Consider the following 22,641-nt stretch of genomic DNA (forward strand, 5'->3'; position numbering starts at 1 on the left):
CTTTGTGTTAGATGACTTTGCCCAACTGTGGGCTACTGTAAGTGTTCTGAGCACTTTTAATGTAGGCTAGGCTAAGCTATGATGTTCAGTAGGGTAGGTGTATTAAATATATTTTCAAATTACATTTCAAATTTATGATGGGTTATCAGGATATAACCCCATTGTAAGTTGAGGAAGATCTGTATTTTGAAATAGAAATGCCAAATATTCTTATTTTGCTATACGGACGTGACAGACATTTGAATGTAATTCTATTTAATGCAATTGATAAGCAGCTTCTCTTAAAATAATTGTTTTAATTTTTTTCCTTTCCTTAAAACACTTAGTTGTGCCTGGCAGTATGATCAACATTTCTTTAAATTAATACTTTCCAACTCTGTAACATCTTTGCATATATTATATTTTTCTTAAAAATAAATTTTCTTTAAACCCATTCTTTAAATTTATGAAAAATGGAGGACATTTTTGGCAAAACATGTCACATTTATGCTCTCCATAAGAACTTTACTCTCTGACAGCTCTTTTACTCAATATTTATTGTTTACTAGCTATTAAATGATTACCTGTGTGTTGTTCAACAAATTAATAAACAAAAACAAAGGAATAAAATTTCACATTGAGCTGTCTATGTAGAAAGAAGTAATAAGGGAGCCACTTTTGGGAATTTTACTAAGTAAAGTTGTAGATGTAAGTATACTTTATATATATATCATTTTCTCCCATATTAGAGAACTCTAACACTAGTACATCCTGGGAAGGAAAAAACAAACAAACAAACAAACAAACAAACAAACCCCCAACACTTTTTAAAGATACTGGCAAGTGATCAAAAGCTGGTAGAAATTAAAGTGAAGATGGCCCTTGAGAGAGGAAATCTCACCAGGTAAAGTCTGCTTTCATGTGGTTTTTCACCTGAGGGCACCCAAAAGTCTATGCAAAAGAAAGAGTTGCAGAGAAGTGAGCCTTGAAATGTGTGTACGAACTTCAACTAAATACCTATATGGCCCTGAACTATGCACGCACACTCAGGGAAGATTCTAAGGGGCCTGAAGAAAGCAACAGCCTTAAAGCTGAAAGAAAAGAGGGGCAGTGTTTGAGTTCAGGCAAGTTAACCGTCTGCTAGAACAAGAATCAAGACTTTGCAGAGGAAGATAACTGAATGCAAAGCTACAAGATGTTATCAATAATAAAAATTATTAGAAATATGGGGGCAGGGGGGAAGAAAATGTGACCAGAGTCAGTAGAAAAAGAGAGCCTATAGAAAAAGACCCCAGGACTTCCTTGGTGGCACAGTGGTTGAGAGTCCGCCTGCTGATGAAGGGGACGCGGGTTTGTGCCCCGGTCCGGGAGGATCCCACATGCCGCGGAGCGGCTGGGCCCGTGAGCCATGGCCGCTGAGCCTACGCGTCTGGAGCCTGTGCTCTGCAACGGGAGAGGCCACAGCAGTGAGAGGCCTGCGTACCGCGATGAGAGGAAAAAAAAAAAAAGACCCCAGCATGCCCCAGATACTGAAATTAGCAGAAAATAACTTTAAAGCAGGTACTATAAATGCATTCAAGGCCACAGAGAAAAATGTAGTCATAATGAATGAAAGAAGAAAAATTCACCAGAGAAAAGAAAACTGTAAGAGGGAACAGAAGCAGATGGGACTAAGAGAAAACAAATGGCTAAAACAGTAGGCTTAAATATAGTAATAATTACATGAAATGTAAATGGCTAAACACTATTTTGAAGGCTGATGTTGAAAGACTGAAAAATAAAAGACACACTTATGTGCTTTAAGACTCAGATACGTTTAAACTGAAAGGATGAAAATACATACCATGTAAATATCAAGAGGCAAAAGCTGAAAGTGGCTAATTTCAGTAACAGACAAAACAGAATTCATGTCAAGGAATATTAGCAGAGATATAATTGGATGTTTCATAATGATAAAAAGGTTAGGTCAATTTAAAAAAAAAGCAATTGTAGGGCTTCCCTGGTGGTGCAGTGGTTAAGAATCCACCTGCCAATGCAGGGGACACAGGTTCGAGCCCTGGTCCGGGAAGATCCCACACGCCGCAGCGCAACTAAGCCCACACGCCGCGGCGCAACTAAGCCCATGCGCCACAACTACTGAGCCTGAGCACTAGAGCCCACGAGCCAAAACTACTGAGCCTGCATGCCACACCTACTGAAGCCCACGCACCTAGAGTCCTTGCTCTGCAACAAGAGAAGCCACCACAATAAGAAGCCGGCGCAACACAATGAGCACCGCAATGAAAAGTAGCCCCCACCCGCCACAATTAGAGAAAGCCCACGTGCAGCAATGAAGATCCAACGTAGCCAAAAATAAATAAATAAATATACATATATATAAAAAAAGCTATTGTAAAAGTGTATGTGCCTAATAAAATAAAGTTTCTAGTGAAAAAAAAGCTGACAGAACTAGTAAAATCCCCATAGTTGGAGAATAAAATATCAATTAAAATATTAACTAAAATATACCCTTATATAATTCATATTCACAGAACACCACATCTAATAAATGCAGAATACATTCTTTTCAAATGTACATGCAACATTCACCAAGACAGATAATATTTTGGGCCACGAAATAAATCTTAATGAACTTTGAAATACTGAAAACTTACAAAAAAATGTTCCCTGACCAAAACAGAATTAAATTTAGACAGCTAGAAAAGCCCAAATATTTTAAAATTAAACAGTATACTTCTAAATAATCCATTCCCCAAAAAAGAAATCACAAAGAACATAGAAATTATTTTGAATTAAATGATATCACAATTTGTGGGATGACATTAAATCAGTGCCTAGAAGAAAACTGATAGTTTTAAATGTTTATATTAGAAAAAAAGAGAGGCTTATTTATTTTTTCTTTGGCTACACTGCGAGGCTTGCAGGATCTTAGTTCCCTAACTAGGGATCAAACCTGGGCCCCCGCAGTGAAAGCACTGAGTCCTAACCACTGGACTGCCAGGGAATTCCCAAAAAAAGGCTTAAAATTTCAAAAAGTCTACATTTTCTCCTTAAGAAGCTTAAAAAAAAAAAAGGCAAATTAAATTTCAAGTACAGAGAAGGAAAAAAATAAGAGCAAATATAAAGGAAATAGAAAATAAGACAAAAAATCTTAGAAGAGCATTTGTTGAAACAATAAAAAATATTGAAAATAATATGGATTAGAAAAAAAAGGAAATAGATACTACAAATATTAAGAATTAAAGAGGGCTTCTCTGGTGGCACACTGGTTGAGAGTCCGCCTGCCGATGCAGGGGACACGGGTTCGTGCCCCAGTCCGGGAAGATCCCACATGCCGCGGAGCGGCTAGGCCCATGAGCCATGGCTGCTGAGCCTGCACGTCCGGAGCCTGTGCTCTGCAACAGGAGAGGCCACAACAGTGAGAGGCCTGCGTACCGCAAAAGAAGAAGGAAAAAAAAAAAGAATTAAAGAGGTTATATCAATACCAATCCTACAGACATTAAGGGATAATGAGGACAACAAAGAAATATTAAGCCAATAAACTGGAAAACCTAAGTGAAATGTCTTCATCCTTTTAATGTCTGCAGGATCATTATCATCATGAAACAGAGACACTAACTATCAAAACTCACCCAAGAAAAAGATCATCTGAATAGGTCTATATCTATTAAAGAAACTGAATTCATAGCTATAAACATTCTTACAAAGAAAACACCTAGCCTCAATAAGTGGTGAATTCTATGTAAGAAATAATACCAATCTCATGCAAACACTTTAAGAAAACAGGAAGAAAAATCACTGTCAACTTGTTTTCTGAAGCCAGTGTAACCTTGGTTAGCAAAACTCACAAAGATTTGAACATGGTCACAAAACTCCTTAACATCAGAATCAAATCTAGCCATATATTAAAGGGATAATATACCTCATGACCAAGTGGGGTTCACCAAGGAGTGTAGGGTTGATTTAACATTTGAAAATCGATCAGTGTAACTCATATTAATAGAATGTAAGAGAAAAAACAGTATAATTTCAATAAATGCATAAAAAGTATTTAAAAAAATTTAACATCCATTTATGACAAAAGTTTTCAGCACCCTAGGAAAATAAAGGGAATCCTTCAGTATCAGAAGGGCAAAAAAACCAAACCAAAACAATGCACATATTTATCATGACTGGTGCAACAGACAAGAAAAAGAAAGAAAAGGCATGAAGATTGGAAAAGCAGCAGCAAAACTCTCTCCTTGCAGATGAGATGATTATCTACATAGAAACTCCCAAAGAATCTACAGAACTACCATCAAGACTCATGTCAATGTAGCAAGGTTGCAAGACGTAAGATTATACAAAAATCAATTTGTATTTCATACACTAAAAGTAAACATTGGAAAATGAAATTAAAATAATTCCACTTATAAGAGAACTTTTCATTCATTTTCATAAAATACTTAATTTAACAAAAGAGGTACAAAATCTCTACTCTGAAAAATACAAAATACTGCTGATAGAAATTAACAAAGGCTTAACAAATGGAAAGATATGTTCATATATTGAAAGACTCAATTTTGTTGAGATATGAATTCTCCCTAAATTGATCTATAAATTCAATGCAATATTGATCCTAATTCCAGTAGGCTTTTTGTTAATGGAAACTGGGAAACCTATTCTAAAATTTATGTGGAAACTCAAAGGACATAGAATGGCTAAGAAAATCTTGAAAAAGAAGAGAAGAGTTGGAGGACTTAAATAGTCTGACTCCAAGATTTACTATAACAAGGAGGAAGGCAGTGTGATATTGGTACAGGCCAGAAAAATACATCAATGCCACTGAAAAGAGTTCAGAAATAAAATCACACTTACATGGTTAATGAATTTTTGACAAAGGAACTAAAGAAATTCAAGAAGGAAAGGAAAGTGTGTAACAAATGATGCTGGAATAACAGGACATCCTTATGGAGGAAAGAATCCTGATTTCCTACCTTACACCCTATGCACAAAAAATTTAAGATCTGAGGGCTTCCCTGGTGGCGCAATGGTTGGGAGTCCGCCTGCCGGTGCAGGAGACATGGGTTCATGCCCCGGTCTGGGAGGGTCCCGCATGCCGCGGAGCGGCTGGGCCCGTGGGCCATGGCCGCTGAGCCTGCGCGTCCGGAGCCTGTGCTCCGCAACGGGAGAGGCCGCAGCGGTGGGAGGCCCGCGTACCGCAAAAAAAAAAAAAAAAAAAAAAAAAAATTTAAGATCTAATCAAGGTCTAAAAGTAAAAGCTCAAACTAAAATCTTCTAGATTAAAAACATGAGAGAGAATTTTTGAGGTTGAGTTAGGTAAAGATTTCTTTTTTTAATTTAATTTTTATTTATTTACTTTTATATATTTTTTGGCTGCGTTGGGTCTTTGTTGCTGTGCGTGGGCTTTCTCTAGCTGCGGCGAGCGGGGACTACTCTTCGTTGTGGTTTGTGGGCTTCTCATTGCGGTGGCTTCTCTTTTGTGGAGCACGGGCTCAAGAAGCGCAGGCTTCAGTAGTTATGGCACATGGGCTTAGTTGCTCCGCGGCATGTGGGATCTTCCCGGACCAGGGATCGATCTGTGTCCCCTACATTGGCAGGTGGATTCTTAACCACTGAGCCACCAGGGAAGTCCAGGTAAAGATTTCTTAGGACACAATAGCCATAAAATTTTAAACATTACAAATTATACTTCATCAGGATTAAAGACTTTTTGGTAATCAAAAGATAGTTAAGAAAATAAGAAGGCAAGCAACAGAATAAATATTTGGGAGTAAATATCTGCAAAACATGTATTTGACAAAGGGCTTTTATTCATAATTTTAAACAACTCAATAATAAAAAGACAAACAACCCATTAAAAATGGGCAAATACATCAATATTCATAGCAGCATTATTCACAATAGCCAAAAGATAGAGACAACCAAAATACCCATCAATGAATGACTGATAACCAAAATGTGGTATATACATACAATGGAGTATTATTCAGGCTTTGAAATGAAATTCCAACACATCCTACAACATGGATGAACCTGCAGGACATTATGCTAAAAGAAAGCCAGTCACAAAAGGACAGATACTGTATGATTCCACTCAGATGAGTTACCTAGAGTAGTCAATTCATGGAGGCAGAAAAGAGAAAGGTGGTTACCAGGGGCTGGGGATGGTGGGAGTAAAGGGGAGTTATTGTTTAATGGACACAGAATTTCAGTTTGAGAAGATGAAGATCATTCTGGAGATGGACGGTGGTTACAGGCTAAACAGTCTGAATGTACTTAATGACAGTCAACTGTACATTTTAGATGGTTAAAATTGTAAATTTTATAGTATATGTCTATTTTACCACAAAAAATGGGTAAAAGATTTAAACAGATACTTCATAAATATATATAAAAAGCCAATACACGCAGAGCTCAGTATCACAGTCACTGGGAAAATGTACCTTAAATCACAATGTAGAACCCTTACACATGGGTCAGAATGGCTATATTTAAACATACTACCAACAATACCAAGTGTAAGCAAGGATACAGAGCAACAGAAACTAATACACTGCTGCTGAGAGTATAAATGGTACACTAACTTCAGAAAATGGTTTGTGAGTTTCTTAAAAATTAAACAGCAATTCTGCTGTAGCTATTGACCCAGAGGAATTGACAATATGCCATGTGTTCACATATAGCATGTGAAATATGTCTGAAAAATATATGTATTTCAATGTCAAGAAGCTTGATTCATCATAACCTCAAATTGTAAACAACAATAATGTCCACTAGCAGATGAAGTGATAAACAAATTGTGGTATCCATACAATGAAGTACTACTCAGCAGTAAGAAAGAATGTACTACTGATAAATAACACATGGGTGTATCTCACAGATATAATGCTTAGAGAAAAATGCTGGGCTCATTTGACATTATGACTCCATTTATACAAAGCTCTAGAACAGGCAAAACTAGTTTTTGGTTAAACAAACAACAAAATCATTTGCTTCTCAAGGTGGGAATAGACTGGGAAGGAGTACAAGGTAATTTCTAGGGGTAATGGAAATGTTCTATATTTAGAGAGCTGTGTGTCAAGTCATTGCATTACATATTTAAGATGCATGAGGTTTTACATTAAAAAAATAATAACTAAGCAAACAGGAAACTAATTTGTATGTTTGCTTTTTACAGTGGTATGAATTAACGATTCTGACTCTATCATGTTTTCCAGACATGAACAAATGAGTGAATAAGTTAAAGATAAGGATTTGTAGTGCTGAAGAATGAATGAATACTTTCTTGTTCTGTCTTCTGACAGGGACCAGAAGCAATGATATACCAGTAACAATGAGTACAGCTAGTGCCCAGGACTTGGCTTCTAAATATCATTCTTCACTAAAAAAGGACTCAGAGCTCTTTAAAGAAAGGCTCATTCTAGGGGCTGGGGCAAAGAAAGAACTAGATGTACTTGGAGCATTCTGAAGTGTTAGAAAGCAAGGAAGGAAGTTCAAATCTCCAAGAAGGATAGGAATATATAAAAAAAGACACATAAGCCAGTTTGGAAAACTCCCACTGTATGATTCTGGCACAATTTGACCATTATAATAAGAATGGATAGTACTGGGTTATAATCACTGCATATAAATTCATGATCACATACTAACATAATTAAATGAATAAATATACAAATGGAGGAAACACAAAAAGCTCTTCCTTACAGTATAATGCCAATTAATACATAAGGAAGGATGGTATTAGAAAATCATCAGGAGATGCTAAACATAGTGGATAAAGTGTCATAAAAAATAGAATACTTACATGGTTTCAAAGTAACTTCCACAAACTACTTATTAATAACAAAGGAAAAAATAATTTTAAAGTGGAATGATGTAGATGATACCACGTTGTATGAGTGATCAGTTAATATCACCAATATTTCAACAGAATCATACTTCCAATATGGGGTAGAGAGAAATCTATATCACTGGGGTGTATTTCTGCTAAAAATGCACAACCTTAATAGAACTATGAGGCAAAATCAGTCAAACCCAAACTGAGAGACAGTCTAAAACTAGCTTGTACTCTTCAAAAACGTCAAGGGAAGAAACACCTAGATAGGCTGAGGAACCATTTCAGATTAATAAGGAACTAAAGGGACATGACAACTAGATGCAGTGCATGAACCCAGGCTGGATCTTGGAGGAGGAAAAAAAAAGCTACAGAGGGCATTACTGAATCAACTAATCAAAGCTGAATGAAGTACTTTTCGAGTAAAAGAGCATATCTCCAATTTATTTTCAAATACTTCAAAAAAATTTATATATGTAAAGTTATACCTTCTTGTAGAACCGTAAGCCATTTCCAAGGAGATACTGTTAAAAGTTGTGACATTAACACTAGATTATGACACTTTAAGTTTTAGATTAACCATGTATTGACTTATTTTATATCTCCCATATTATCTAACCAACAATCTTAATAACAAATATTTACTGAGACTAAAAAATGTTGATGTTAACTATACCTCAGGCTTTTCCAAAAGAAGGAAACTTTAAATCACTAGAAATTTGAAAGAAACAATTACCACCTTCATTAGTTTTTATTTTTTTATTGCTGGGGTATAGGTTATTATTGATCACCTAAAAACAATACCATTTTGCAGATACTGAAATCAAGTGGATATGGAAACTTAGAGTTTGAATGTTAACACATATCCCTTCAGTTGAGCCTAAATTTTTTTCTAGAACACTTCTTTGTATCAATCATATGGCTTAAGTATTTTCTGACAATACGGTGACACAGTACTGTTTTCAAAAATTAAGTATACTTCTTTTTTTTCTTACTCTAAATTAACTAAGGTATAGTATCTATTATTTTTTACTAGCTTTACTAGAATTCCAGAATGACAGAAAATTAGACTTTTATTAAACAATATCTTTTACATCGAGAATATCTTATACAATTAAAAAACACAAGAGAATATAATGCTACATTGAGAAAAAGAAAAATCAGTTTTAAGGAAGAGTTTTTGCATACATATTCAGATTTAATAACATCCTCTTTTAGAGCTGTAAGCCATTTCTGAGCAGACACTGTTAGATGTTATGACATCTAACATAGACGTTAGAATTACAAAGATTTGGGTTCAAATCCTAGGTTCCATTAACTAGTCATTAGAACTTGGATAAGGATGCCCAGCTACCAACAGAATTATATGGGGACTAAATTAGATAATATATGTAAAATGTCTATCACAGTGCCTAACACCTAGCATGTGCTCTATAAATTATAAATATTATCATAAATTATGAAAATACTCACTTTATTAAACAATATATATTTTATAAGAAACTATACATACATACATAAAATAGCTCTGCAGAAATTCACATGAAGGAAGACTTTTACAGATAGGCAGGATTCAGACAGGTAAAGAAAGATGAACATTTTAGGAGGGAGAAATGGTTTTAATTAAAGAAAGAGAAAAAGGTACTTTCTTGCTGTTAACTTCTATGGATGTAATAAAGGGTTTATATAGGTGTTATGGACTGAACTGTCCCCCCAAAATTCGTATGATGAAGCCGTAACCCCCAATGTGACGGTATCTGGAGACAGGGTTTTTAGAGGTAACTACAGGTTAAATGAGGTCATAAGGGAGGAGCCCTAATCCAACAGGAATGATCTGTGCCTCTCCCCCTCTTCTGCCCCCTCTCCTTGACACTCCACCATATGAGAACAGAAAGAAGGTGGTCCTCTGAAAGCCAGGAATTAGATCTTCACCAGAAACCAAACTCTGCTGGACCTTGATCTTGGATTTTCCAGCCTCCAGAACTGTGAGAAAATAAATGCCTTTTGTTTAAGCCACCCTGTCTATGGTATTTTGCTATGGCAGCCCTAGAGGACTAAGACCATAGGAGATAGGAGTAGGAAATAAAACTGGTCAGTGCCAGATCGTGGTGAGTCTTGCTTGGTAGGCTAAGGACCTTGGATCTTTTCTTTTGGAAAACTGGAAGTGACTAATGGTTTTGTAAACAGTAGGACTAACATAAAACATGCCTGATTGTGGTCAGTATTAAAGCAGCGAAGGAAGTATGTAAAACATTCCAAAATATTAAATGAAAAAGTGAAAAATAAGGTTGTAGCAATACACTTGAAAAAATCCAATTTCACCGCCATGATGTAAATAACTCCAAAACTTAACCATGTCTTAGAATAGTTAACTTTAAACAGTTAATAACAACTTAATATTACAGTATTCATGCTATAGTGTTAGTAAAAAGAACAAAGGACTTTGAGTATAATTTAACTTCTGGTTCTCCTTTTCTGTGGTTCTATGACATTAGGCAGGCCAAAACCCAGAACCTCAATTTCCTCTTCTGTAAAACAGAAATAACATCAACTGTCTCTTGGAGATTTCTGAGGGTATGAGATACATGAAAATGATCTGCAAGCTTTAAGGCATTATATGAATGCAAGGCATTTATTATATGACTGCAAGAAGCATTCTATGTGAAAAAGGCTACCTCAAGATTAAACAAGGATATATCAGGAAGTGTCCTTCAGGAATAGATAGCAAAAAATTCATTTGAAATAACGCATAAAAGCTTGCTTCTCTAGGAGAAGAGCTGCAAAAACAGTTTATACATAGTATTTATATGTAGAACTGTAGTGTTGCTTTTTTACTGAGTGGTATTATAAAATTCTAAATAGTCCTCCAAATGAATGAATAAATAAACCAACCAACCAGATGTAGAACAGTGTGTGTATTACCAATTGTGTGAAAAAAAGTGAGGGTATATATTCCTATTTACTAGTAATTTATAAAAAATAATCTCTGTAAAAATACACAAAACACTAAAACATTTACTTATTTGGGTTTCAGTAGAATCTGGGAAGATAAAGGGTGTGGTGGGAAGGAGAATTTCACTTCTTATTTCTTATATACTGTATAAATTTTTAACCATGTTAAAGTATTACCTGCCCCCCTCCCCAAAAAACCCACCTCAGGTATATACAAAATAAATTCAGTGTTCTTTGTAGTTTGGAAACATTTTACAGATTAAAAAAGGATTGCCTGTCCCACGTAGGAAAGAAATCTGATTAGAGGCCAGAGACAGAGCAGTTGACACAGACAGATATTAGAACAGTTTGGCCTTAATTTTTCACTTGTCCCTAAGTTTATAATTTTACACGTGATTTTGGACCTGATGAAGGAAACAAAATTGTATCACTCCTTCTAAAAACTCTGAATAATAATATATTGAGCAATTATGATTCTACTAAATCATTTTACTTAGATAAATACATACCATTATCTTCCTCAATCCCAACAGGCCCTGCTTGAGGAGTCTCTCCATTCTTTAAACAATTGTGAATATATGTTGCCTTCCACCTTGCATACTTTCTGTGTTTCACATTCTAAAAGAAATATTTTTATGTCAATGTTAGACTGCAGTAAAAAAGTCAAATAAAAATATACATTCTGATGACCTACATCATACTTCTGTGATAAAACCTATTTTTGCACGGTACAGCTCTGACATATTCTGGCAATCTCCCCACCTTATCACAGGATTCTACCAACTGCCTAGGGCTTGACAGACTTCATGAAAAGCCATCTTCCTCAAGACACATAACTAGTTCTCTTTTGTGGTTTTATGTTTCAGAAGAGGTCTACAAAGGAACTATAGGAGTGTCCTTTCAGCAAAACTTGCAACTTTTATGCACAGGACAGAAATAGGCTAAATTGAATTTAAAATTAAACATAAAATAACAACATACTAAACGATTTTCACTAAAGAGGGAAAAATTAATCTGTACAAATATATGAAAACAAACAAACAAAAAACTAAGATGCTGTAGTGGTTACAGCAAACACATGAACATTAGACTGACAGCTACACAAACTTGACCTTTTAACTTATGTTATTTACCAGCTCTAAATCTCAGTTACCTCGGTTCTAAAAAGGGGAAAATAATACATCACTGGGTTGCTGTAAAGAGAAATGGAAAATCAGTGAAGAATCTGCTAGTTGCCTCTTCTTCTTTCCTGACTTAAAATTTACGCTACATGCTATAGAATAAGACAAAAATTTGCTTTAAAAATACAAGAGTAAAATCTGTTAGAATTTAGGATGGACTACTGATTTTCAGTTTATATTTTCATTTGACCTTTATTGTAATCATGGACCAGTGGCAGTGCTAACACCTGGGAGCTTGTTAGAAATGCAGACTCTTCTATAGCCCACTCCAGACTTCCTGAACCACAATCTGCACTGCATCAAGACCCCCCAGGTGACCTGTATGCACATTAAAGTTGGAGAGAACACATCGCTTTATTATGTTGAAAACAACTGTAATTTGCCTTTTGTAAAGATCCACTAAGTCATCAATAACTACAAGTACTGCATACAGTCCAAATACTTAGTTGAGTATTCTGTAATGTGAGATTCTCTACATACTACTATAGATAAGTAGTACAATATACAGAAACCTAAAGAAAAAGTAACCCTTCAAATTACTGAATTTGTATATTTAACTTCTCTTCTCTTCTAAAACAATCCTCTCATATATTCCATTTTTTAAAAAGTTCCATACGTTGATTCTCATTTTCTTCCAGGTACAATTATATTTTGCTCCACTTCCCCTTACCTGGTCCTTACCACAACCTTGAAATTTAGGCAGGTCATGTTTTACTCACAGTAAGACTCTGAGACATTAAAAGACTGACTCAATGTAAATATAGATTAACCTGGCATTCAAGGCCTTCTACATTGTGGCCATGGCTTCAGTCTCATTTCCTACCATCTCCCTCAATCCAGCTGGGATTCTACCTCACCTGCAGTCTTTCTCGTGCTATTCTCTTTGTCTCATACGGTCTCCTCTTCTGCCAAAAGTCTCCTCTTCTCTTAGGTTCAGTTCAAATGTTTATTCCCATATGAGCTACCCTGACTCCCAGCAAGTCAACAGCTATATATCATTTACTCAAGTCAGGCACCATGCTAAGTGCTAGAGGTAATGGGATGAACAAGTTAGGCATGAGTTTTGGAGTCCAATGTGAAAGCCAGGCAATAACTTCCATCACTAAATGTGACACCTGTATTATCTGAAGTCCATAATATTTTCTTCATCTTTTTCTCTTAGGATTCTATAGTCCCAACATTATAGAGATGAGGAAGTGGCATTACAAAAGTAAAATGACTTACCCCATGTCACACTAGTAATCAACCTAGCCATTCAATTTAGGGCTGTTCTGGTAAGCTACAATTAGCAAACTGCAATTTGCAATTTAGACAGCAATGTATACAATAAGGGAAAGTGTGTTTTTAACATTATTTTTTAACACCTTTATTGGAGTATAATTGCTTTACAATGGTGTGTTAGTTTCTGCTGTATAACAAAGGGAATCAGATATACGTATACATATATCCCCATATCCCCTCCCTCTTGCGTCTCCCTCCCACCCTCCATATCCCACCCCTCTAGGTGGTCGCAAAGCACTGAGCTGATCTCCCTGTGCTATGCGGCTGCTTCCCACTAGCTATCTATTTTACATTAGGTAGTGTATATATGTCCATGCCACTCTCTCACTTCGTCCCAGCTTACCCTTCCCCCTACCCGTGTCCTCAAGTCCATTCTCTACAACTAAGTCTTTATTCCTGTCCTGCTCCTAGGTTCTTCAGAACCAGAAAATGGGCTTTTAAATGGTACTTTAAATATAAAGAGAATCATTTTGAAAGTAAATGAATAAATTGCTTAGGAAAGTTTAAGTTACCTTCTTTTGGAGTCTTTTAAAAATGAGACAGATTTTCTTTCGTCTGAAATAATTTAACATTGTCTAAAGACTTAATTGGGTAAGTCATATTGTAATGACTTTAGAAGGTTCCTTCATTCCTAATTTCATAGTACGAACAGTGTAGAGACATTTAAACCACGTTGGGTTCCTCATTAGTATGTGAAGTTTAAAAAAACATTACTCTAACCTGAAATGGGTTCATTTTAATAAATACATTAAAAAAAATTTCCCCAGGGCTTCCCTGGTGGCGCAGTGGTTGAGAGTCTGCCTGCCGATGTGGGGGACACGGGTTCGTGCCCTGGTCCGGGAAGATCCCACATGCCACGGAGCAGCTGGGCCTGTGAGCCATAGCTGCTGAGCCTGCACGTCCGGAGCCTGTGCTCCGCAATGGGAGAGGCCACAACAGTGAGAGGCCCACGTACCAAAAAAAAGAAAAAAAAATTTCCCCAAAGCAGATAAATCAACACAACAGCTTGATTTTTATTCCACACTATTTCCAAGACACCCCTAGAAACTGGTGCTTAAATTTTGAGCAGATTTTGGCAGTTGTAACTCAAAACTAATTCACCTTTTCATTGTTTTCTTTCAAATAAAGGATGCTAAATATTAAATAATATTTGAAGAGGAGAATTTCAAGATGTCAATATTTTTGAAATCTTTTAACTTCTTTTGGCTGATTAGACATCCTTTCTGGGAAACAGGAATTACAAAAAGAACTTTTACTTTTGTCCCTGGCCTCTATGTTCCTGTTTTGTAACTGGATTGATGAGAGTCACTGACAACTGCAAATTTTAGCCACTAAGTCAGCAGTGGTTAAATAAGAATTTTCATTAAATTTTTAAATCATTTGCACTTGCTACACTGAAGAATGACTGGCCAGCAAACACCAATCATGCGTTAAAACAGGGGTTCTCAAACCTGGTGCATGTAAGAATCATATTAGGGTGTAATAAAAAAATAAATTCCTGGGACTTCCCTGGTGATCCAGTGGTTAAGACTTCACCTTCCAATGCAGGGGGTGCGGGTCTGATCCCTGGTTGGGAAGCTAAGATCCCACATGCCTCACGGCCAAAAAAACAAAACATAAAACAGAAGCAATATTGTAACAAATTCAATAAAGACTTAAAAAAAACGGTCCACATGAAAAAAAAAATTCCTGGCCCAAATTACAGAAAACCTGATATAAATCATTCTCCATTAGCATACCAAAAAGCCACCTTGAAAGAGAATACTTTATTTTTTATTTTTTACATCTTTATTGGAGTATAATTGCTTTACAATGGTGTGTTAGAGAATGCTTTACATTAGCTGTCTCCAATTCTTCCTCTTGAACCCATCCTAGTCAAGTTTTTATCCCTAGCATGCACTGCAACTGTTTCTGTCAAGGTTACGGATTACTTCTCTTGCTAAATCCAAAGCTTAGATGTCATCTTACTTGTCCCCATTAAGGTGGAAAGTTGAGTACTCCCTCCTCCTCGCAACCCCCTTTTCACTTGCTTTCCTGGTTATCAAGGTCTTCTGGTTTTGCCTCACTGGGTGTTCCTTTTCAGACCTTCACAGTGATTCTTTCTCATCTCCAGGGTGGGGAGTGCCACAGACTTCAGTTCTTAGACTTCTCATCTTGTTTTCAACACTTTACCTTGACGACCTCTTCCAGTCTAATGGCTTTAAATACTGTGCGGTCAACTCCCAAATGCTCAGACCTCTCTTCTGAACTTCAGGCTGTATACATTCAACTCAGTATTTCACTTGTACATCTGATAGCTCAAAACATCCAGAGTTCAAAACCGATTTCAGATCTTCCCGCTACTCAATTCGTTCCTCCACGTCAGTAAATGTCTTGTAGTTGTTCAAGCCCCAACCTTTGAAGTCATTTTTGAGCCCTCTATTTCTCTCATATTCTACCAATGAATCTTAAATTCTGTCAGTTCTACATTCAAAATGTATCCAGTTTCTCACCATGTCTTCTATTGCAATTTCTGGTCTGAGCCACCACTGCCCTCACTTTGATTATTAATAATATACTAACGGTGCCCCTATTTCCACCCTTGTCCATTATAATGCAAGTAATAACACTTTAAAGATAGCAGTCAAATCCTGTCAACTCTATTTGAACTCCCCTACCCCACCGTCACCTGCCAGCATTTTCCTCACTCTAGATTCAGCCACGTTGTATTCCTTGCTATGTCTTGAACTTCAACAGGTAACTGTGCTGTTCACAAATCTTTGCACTTTCTCTTGTCTCTTCCTGGAACATCTGTATGATTCACTCCCTTACTTCTTCAGGGCTTTGCTAAAATGTTGCCTTCTTAGTGAGACATTCCCCAGATACCTTATTTAAATTGACCTTCCTATCCCTACCATGGGATCCCTACCATGATATTTATCATGATATACTATACATTTTATGTGTTTATTTGCTTATTGTCTGTCTTCACCAGAGGAATGTGATTACCACAAGGGCAGGGATTTAATCCACTGCTGTATTACTACTGCCTAGAACAGTGTTTAGCATGTAGTAGACATTAACAAATATTTGGTGAATGAATGAATGGACAGTAGATTCTGGAATCCTTTTTTTTTTTTACATCAAGTACCACAAACGATTCTGAAGCTGGCTGTCCTAGAACAGCACTAAGAAAAACACTGAACTGGAGTGAAACACTTTTTGCCAACGAATAAATGTGAACATTAAACTTCAGTACACAGTTTCACTTAAGCTTGCAGGGAGGGGTCAGTGGATAGGGTGAAGGGTGTCCTTGAAACCCCCTGAATTATATGAAAAAAAAGCAATACACATATGCATGGGAGAGAAGCCACAGCTTTCATAACATTTCAAAGTAATTAGTAACACAAAAGAAAATAAGAATCTCTAAGTTGGTGGTAACATCACAGATAACACATTTATACTCTTAGGCCCTCAATTATCCCAAGTATATTACACAAACAACAAGGGCTCTATATAACTCCCAGGAACACTGGACATAGCACAATGAGAAACACTTTAAAAATACATATTCAACAAACTTACTATCATGATTCAAATATTAAAGTGTTATCACAAATAACATGTATTTCCTGGAGACTTATTCAAAATTTTTATACCTTTATATTTTTCAAAGCAACTAGAATTTTATAAAACAAATTTTAAAAATGAGAGTAAAACTGTACCAAAAAGTCTTAACTATAATACACAAATACTTAAATTTACTCTATTTCTATAATATTTGAAAGGTACACTCCAATTAGCTGAAAGATATCCAAAGAAGGTATGAACATTAACTATTTAAAACTTAATCCACCAGGGCAAGAAAAGAAGCCAATGCTATCTTTTGGGGGGAAAAAATATACATATATAGTTTTGTGAAAGAACTTTATATAATTTCATCAAGCTTGGAGAAAAGTTTTAAAACTAGTACACAGTACCTTTCACTCAGATCACCCAATTGTTTACATTTTGTATTATCAATCTACTCATATATGCATGGACTTACTATGCACATATTAATATGTAAAATGTTTACTGCATTTTTTTCTGTACCAATTAAGAGTAAGTTGGAAGTCACTCTGCCCCCTTACCCTTTCATTAATCATTTTTTAAGATCAAGGACAATCTCACACACAATCGTTATTAAAATCAGGAAATTTAACACTTACACAAGAATACTGTTTGATCCACAGTCCCAATAAATTCTGTAAATTGGCCCAATGATGTCCTTGGTAGTTCCTCCCCTGGGTCTATTTAACTTAAAAAGCATACATTATTTAGTTGTCATTATCTTTTTAGCCCTTAATCTGGAACAGCCTTTGTTAGTGTTTCTTGACCTTGACATTTCAGTTTGGATTTGTCTGATGTTTCCTCATGATTAGGTTCAGATTATGCATTTTCCACAGGATTTGCACTGAAGTGATATTTGCCTTTCTCACTTCATCTTATTAGGAGCCACATAATATCAGCTGGTCCCAATATTGCTTGTGTTAGGTTTGACGAGTTGGTTAAAGTGGTGTCAGACAGGTTTTTCCATTACTGGCTTACTATTTTCCCCTTTAAAATTAATAAGCAATCTGAGGGGAGACATTTAGAGACTAATGTAAATATCCTGCTCGTCACCAAATTTTCTGCCCACTAGTTTTAAATCCCATTAATGATTTCCAACTTCATTGTCATTTCTCTATTTATTAGTTAGAACGCTACTGTAAGGAGCTTTCTCCGTCCTTCCATTATTTATTTATTCATTCATTTATTTATTCCATTGTATGTTTCAGTAGGGACCAATGAATTCTTATTTTATTCAGTGCATTACCTATTAATATCATTCATATTTCGATAGTCAAACTGTCCCTGATGCTGACAGTGGGAACCCTTTCAAGTTGGCTTCTGGATCCTTCTGACATGTTCCTGTGATTATGTGAACCATTTCTTTATTTTCTGGCACAGTAAGAAGGTCCAGCTTCATTTAATACTTTCCCTTACCCAGCCCTAGATACCCAGCCCTATAAGAGTCCTGGTTCCTTTTATAGATGAGGGGTATTTAGAACCCAAAATCAGGCACTAGAGGTGCTCACTGTTACTGATGCATCATTGCTTCTAGGTTTTCAGTACAGAGATATAGGAACTATGTTTTATGTGCATGTGCACACACACCTATGTATATATGCTGTATATACAAATACATGCATATACTGTATATGCACACATTTATAGTATACATACATACTGTTTATAGAAATATATCTATTTTGCCTTATTTGTATATTTAAAAGCATGAGTTAATATGGACATCTCCAACTCCAATCCAACACTATAATACAATCTAGTCTTCTCCCACCCTCCACTGTAACTTCTTTCCCCAGAAGTGAGAAATCTGGCTCCCTCAATATATTTACTCATTTGCACAATCCTCGAATATAGAGTACGCAGTTTTAGAATTGCCAACTAATATCATCAAGAAAAACTAAACCTACAAACAACAGTTCAATATTTAACTTTTTTTGCAGTAAAACTGATATACCTTGAGATGTATAAATCTTAAGTGTATAGTTTGAGTTTTGACAAAAAGATCTACCTGTGTAAAACATACTCCTATCAACATACAACATTTCTAGTTCCCCAGGAAGCTCCTTTATATCCCTTTCCGGATCAATTTCTCCTTGCCATACACCAAAAAACTCCTAATTTTCTTCACTAGAATCAAGTTGTCTATTGTAGTACTTTATATGAAGGGAATCATATAGTTTGTATTCTTTTGGGTCTTTTTTTGCTCAACATGTCTACAAAATTGATCCATGTTTTAGGGTATATCAGTAGCCTCTTTTTATACCTTAGTAACAGCACAATTTATTTATCAGTTCCTCTGCTGGTGGACATCTGGGCTGTTTACACAGCTTTGGGATATCATGAATAAAGTTGCTATGAGCACTCCTGAACAAGTCTTTTCTGGACATATGTTTTCATTTCTCTTGGATAAACACCAAGGAATTGCTGGGTAAAAAGGTAGGTGTATGTTTAACTTCATAAAAATCTGCCAAATCTCTTCCCAAACTGGTTATGACATCTAACATTTTCACCAAGCGATGTACGAAAGCTCTTGTTTTCACACATTCTAGCCAATATTTGATGTGGGCAGTCTTTATTCATTTTAGATAATTTTACTGCTTTTAAACTATTTATCCTACAAATGACTGAGAGGGGGTGTTAAAATCTCCAACCACTATTATGACTTTTTTTCTGTATTTTCTTTTATTTTTATCACGTTTTGTTTCATAAAGTTTAAAACTGCTATTAGGTACATAGACATTTATAACTGTGGTAACTTTTTAATGAACTGTAATATCTTCTTGATAACAAAATGTCCCATTTTACCTCTGGTAAAACATCATCTTAAAGTTTACTTTATCTAATATTAATATGGCCACCTCAGATTTTGCTAACTTAGTATTTGCATTGAATATTTTTTCATCTTTTCATTTTCAAAATATCTGTGTCTCTGTATTTAAAGGATGTCTCTTATAAATAGTATACAGTTGGGACTTGCTTTCTACTTTTAAATCGGAGTGTTACTCCATTTACATTTATAGTATGTACTGATACAGCTGTATGTAGGCCTAAAATTTGCTATTTGTTTTATATTAGTCTTATCTGCTTCTGTTTCTCTCTGTTCCCTTTCCCTGCCTTTTTTTGGGGGTGGTTTACCAAATATATATGTATAGTTACAATAAGTTTTACTTAAATGGCATATATATTTTTTTAAAGAAACAAATAAAAGAGGAAATATATAGTTTTTAATGTATTTACTTACACACTGTATCAGTGTACTTTATTCCTTCCTATAAATCCAAGTTGTCATCTGGTATCATTTTCTTTCAGCCTGAAAAACCTCCTTTCTGCTGTTCTTTAGTTCTTTAGATCTTTAGTGCAGATCTGCTAGTAATGAACTAATTTATCTAAAAATGTCTTTTATTTTACCTTCATTATTTGAAGGGTAGCTTTGCTCTACAGAGAAGTCTGAGCTGTCAGGTTCTTTTGCTTGTTTGCTTTTTCTTTCAGTACTTTAAATATGCCAATTTCATTATCTTCTTGCCACAACTTTTTTAAAAAATGAGAAGCCAGCCATCCTTCAAAGCATTGTTACCTTGTGCGTAATGTGTCGTTTCCCAAGACAGCTCCTTCAAGATTTCCTCTTCCATCACTGAACTTTACTGGTTGGACTATCACAACCAGTAAATGCTCTCAGGTATGGTTTCTCTGCATTTATTTTACTTGAGGTTCACTGAGCTTCTTGGCTCCATAACTGTTTTTTTCACCCAATTTAGAAAATCTATGGTCATTTCTTCAACATTTTCTTTCTAGTCTCTTTTGTGAGACTCCAATTGTACACGCTGGACCTCCAAATATAGTAGTAATAATATATAATATGCCTATTTCTGAATAAATTTATCTTAATATATAAGATTGAGTAGATGAGGATAGTTTCCATTAAAATTTTCATGTATTTTACGTGGATGTCCTCTCTAAATACAGGATATTAGAACATTATCCATCAACTAATAAAAGCAAAATTAATGTTTTTTAAGCGTTTACTATATGCTAGGTACTTTGTTAAAGGCTTTACATGTATTTTCTCATTTAAAATCCAAAACACCTTGAAGAAGTAGCTGTTACAATTTTCTTCATCTTACAGATGTGGGAACAGGGTTACATAAGTCAAATAACTTACCCAAAGTCACACAGTTATGAAGTGGCATATGGGATTTTGAGGCCAATGCCTGCAGTATTCTGAACCACATTATACTAACATTGCATGCAAAAATACTTCATTCATTTACAACTATTTGAAGATCATGTACAAGACACCGTTCTTGGCAATTATTATACAGAAATGAATACAAGATACATGAAATTCCTACTCTAATAAGACAGACAATACTACCCTCATATCTTTCTATTTATTATTACAATTACTAAGAATGAGACTTTCAGTGTACAGTGAGAGCATGAAAACTTAAGGTATGGTGTATGTACAAAACACAATTTTGTAAGTAGATGAATTTCTCCTGATCTACCATGGTTTTCTAGGCTAGCAAGAAGATATTGCTTAATTCTGAACCTTACAGTGCAAATGGATACCTTAAATAGACTACCTCCTTTGCAGACAGTTATTCATGTACATTATTATTCCAGTTATATTGCAGCCCTGTTTTTCGAGTAGGGAGAGTCCCTGATTGAGATACAAACAGGATTCTCTGGGAGCTCCCATAGAGGGATGTAGATCAGTGCCAATCAAAATATGGTCCCAGAACCAGAGCTGGCCTGCAAACTGTTTACCACTTTTGTGGCAAGACAGTACAGAAATTGACAGCATTTGGGAAACTTACAGCAAATTAGGCTTGTACTTTATATGTCTTTTTAAGGTTTTATTTTTCTAGTTAATCATTATTTATATTTTACAAAACAATCAGCTTGCAACAGAATGGGAATTAAGAAGAAAAAAATGCTAGACCTTTATTACACAGAGTTTGTTAATACTGTTCAGGGCCATAGCATCTGGGGACAAGGAACTTTTATTTTCTGATTCTGTTTTCTCACAGTAATTCAGGGTTGTGAAAGTGAAACAAGATATATCTAAAGTGTCTAAGCACAGTGCCAGGCAAATGGTAGGATTGGATCGCGTCACTGTATTTTGTCATTACTACACCATATATCATCATACTCAGTTATTCTGCTTCCCTTTCCAAGTTGGAACACAAACCTTGTGAGGGCAGGAAAACATACCATATTCATTTGATTCCCCCAAATTAGCAGAAACTCAACAGATAAAGGCAAAATGGTATCTGCTCCTCAAACACTGCTAGAAGTGAAATAGATCTAAAATATGATAAAAGAAAGCCTATCAATACTGGCCATAAGTAGTTAACACAAGATGTTAAAGTAGAAAAATAACCTATATATATATTTTGAACATCGCTTGCTTTAAAATACAAAATTAAAAATTAAAATAATTAAAAAAACCCCAAAATCTTAAGTCAACACATTTATAGTGTAACATTCATAAAGTTAAGATCCTAAATGAGTTGAGAGAATGGAGAAATGCATATAAGGGCTAGAATAATGGAGCTAAGACTCGAAGAGAAGGTAAGACTTAGACAAAGCAGGCTAAAAATCCAAAGTTTACAACAGTGAGAGCTGAGTGCGGGAGGTAAGCAGAATGGTCTGACAAACATACAATGGGACTGGTAAGAAGTAGCACAAGAAGGAGTCTGGACTTGCAAAGCCAGGAAAGGAAAAGTCCCTGTTAGGTTCTTCAATAAAACAATGACAGAGGAGAATAGGTTCCAGGGTAAAAGAGCCTAAAATAGGAAAATTAATTAGGTAAACTGC

At 35.6% G+C, this 22,641-nt stretch overlaps 1 protein-coding gene across 1 annotated transcript in view; it reads right to left on the reverse strand.

Moving 5' to 3' along the window:
- Positions 1-22,641, reverse strand: part of VTA1 (vesicle trafficking 1) — a 70,958-nt gene that overhangs the window by 20,753 nt on the left and 27,564 nt on the right. The window contains exon 5 of the mRNA XM_082633529.1: positions 11,278-11,386. Coding sequence (XP_082489655.1) covers positions 11,278-11,386 — 109 coding nt within the window. The remainder of the gene's footprint in view (positions 1-11,277; positions 11,387-22,641) is intronic.

This window comes from Mesoplodon mirus (genome assembly GCF_964341445.2).
Source record: "Mesoplodon mirus genome assembly, chromosome: 10".
Classification (NCBI taxonomy): Eukaryota; Metazoa; Chordata; class Mammalia; order Artiodactyla; family Ziphiidae; genus Mesoplodon; species Mesoplodon mirus.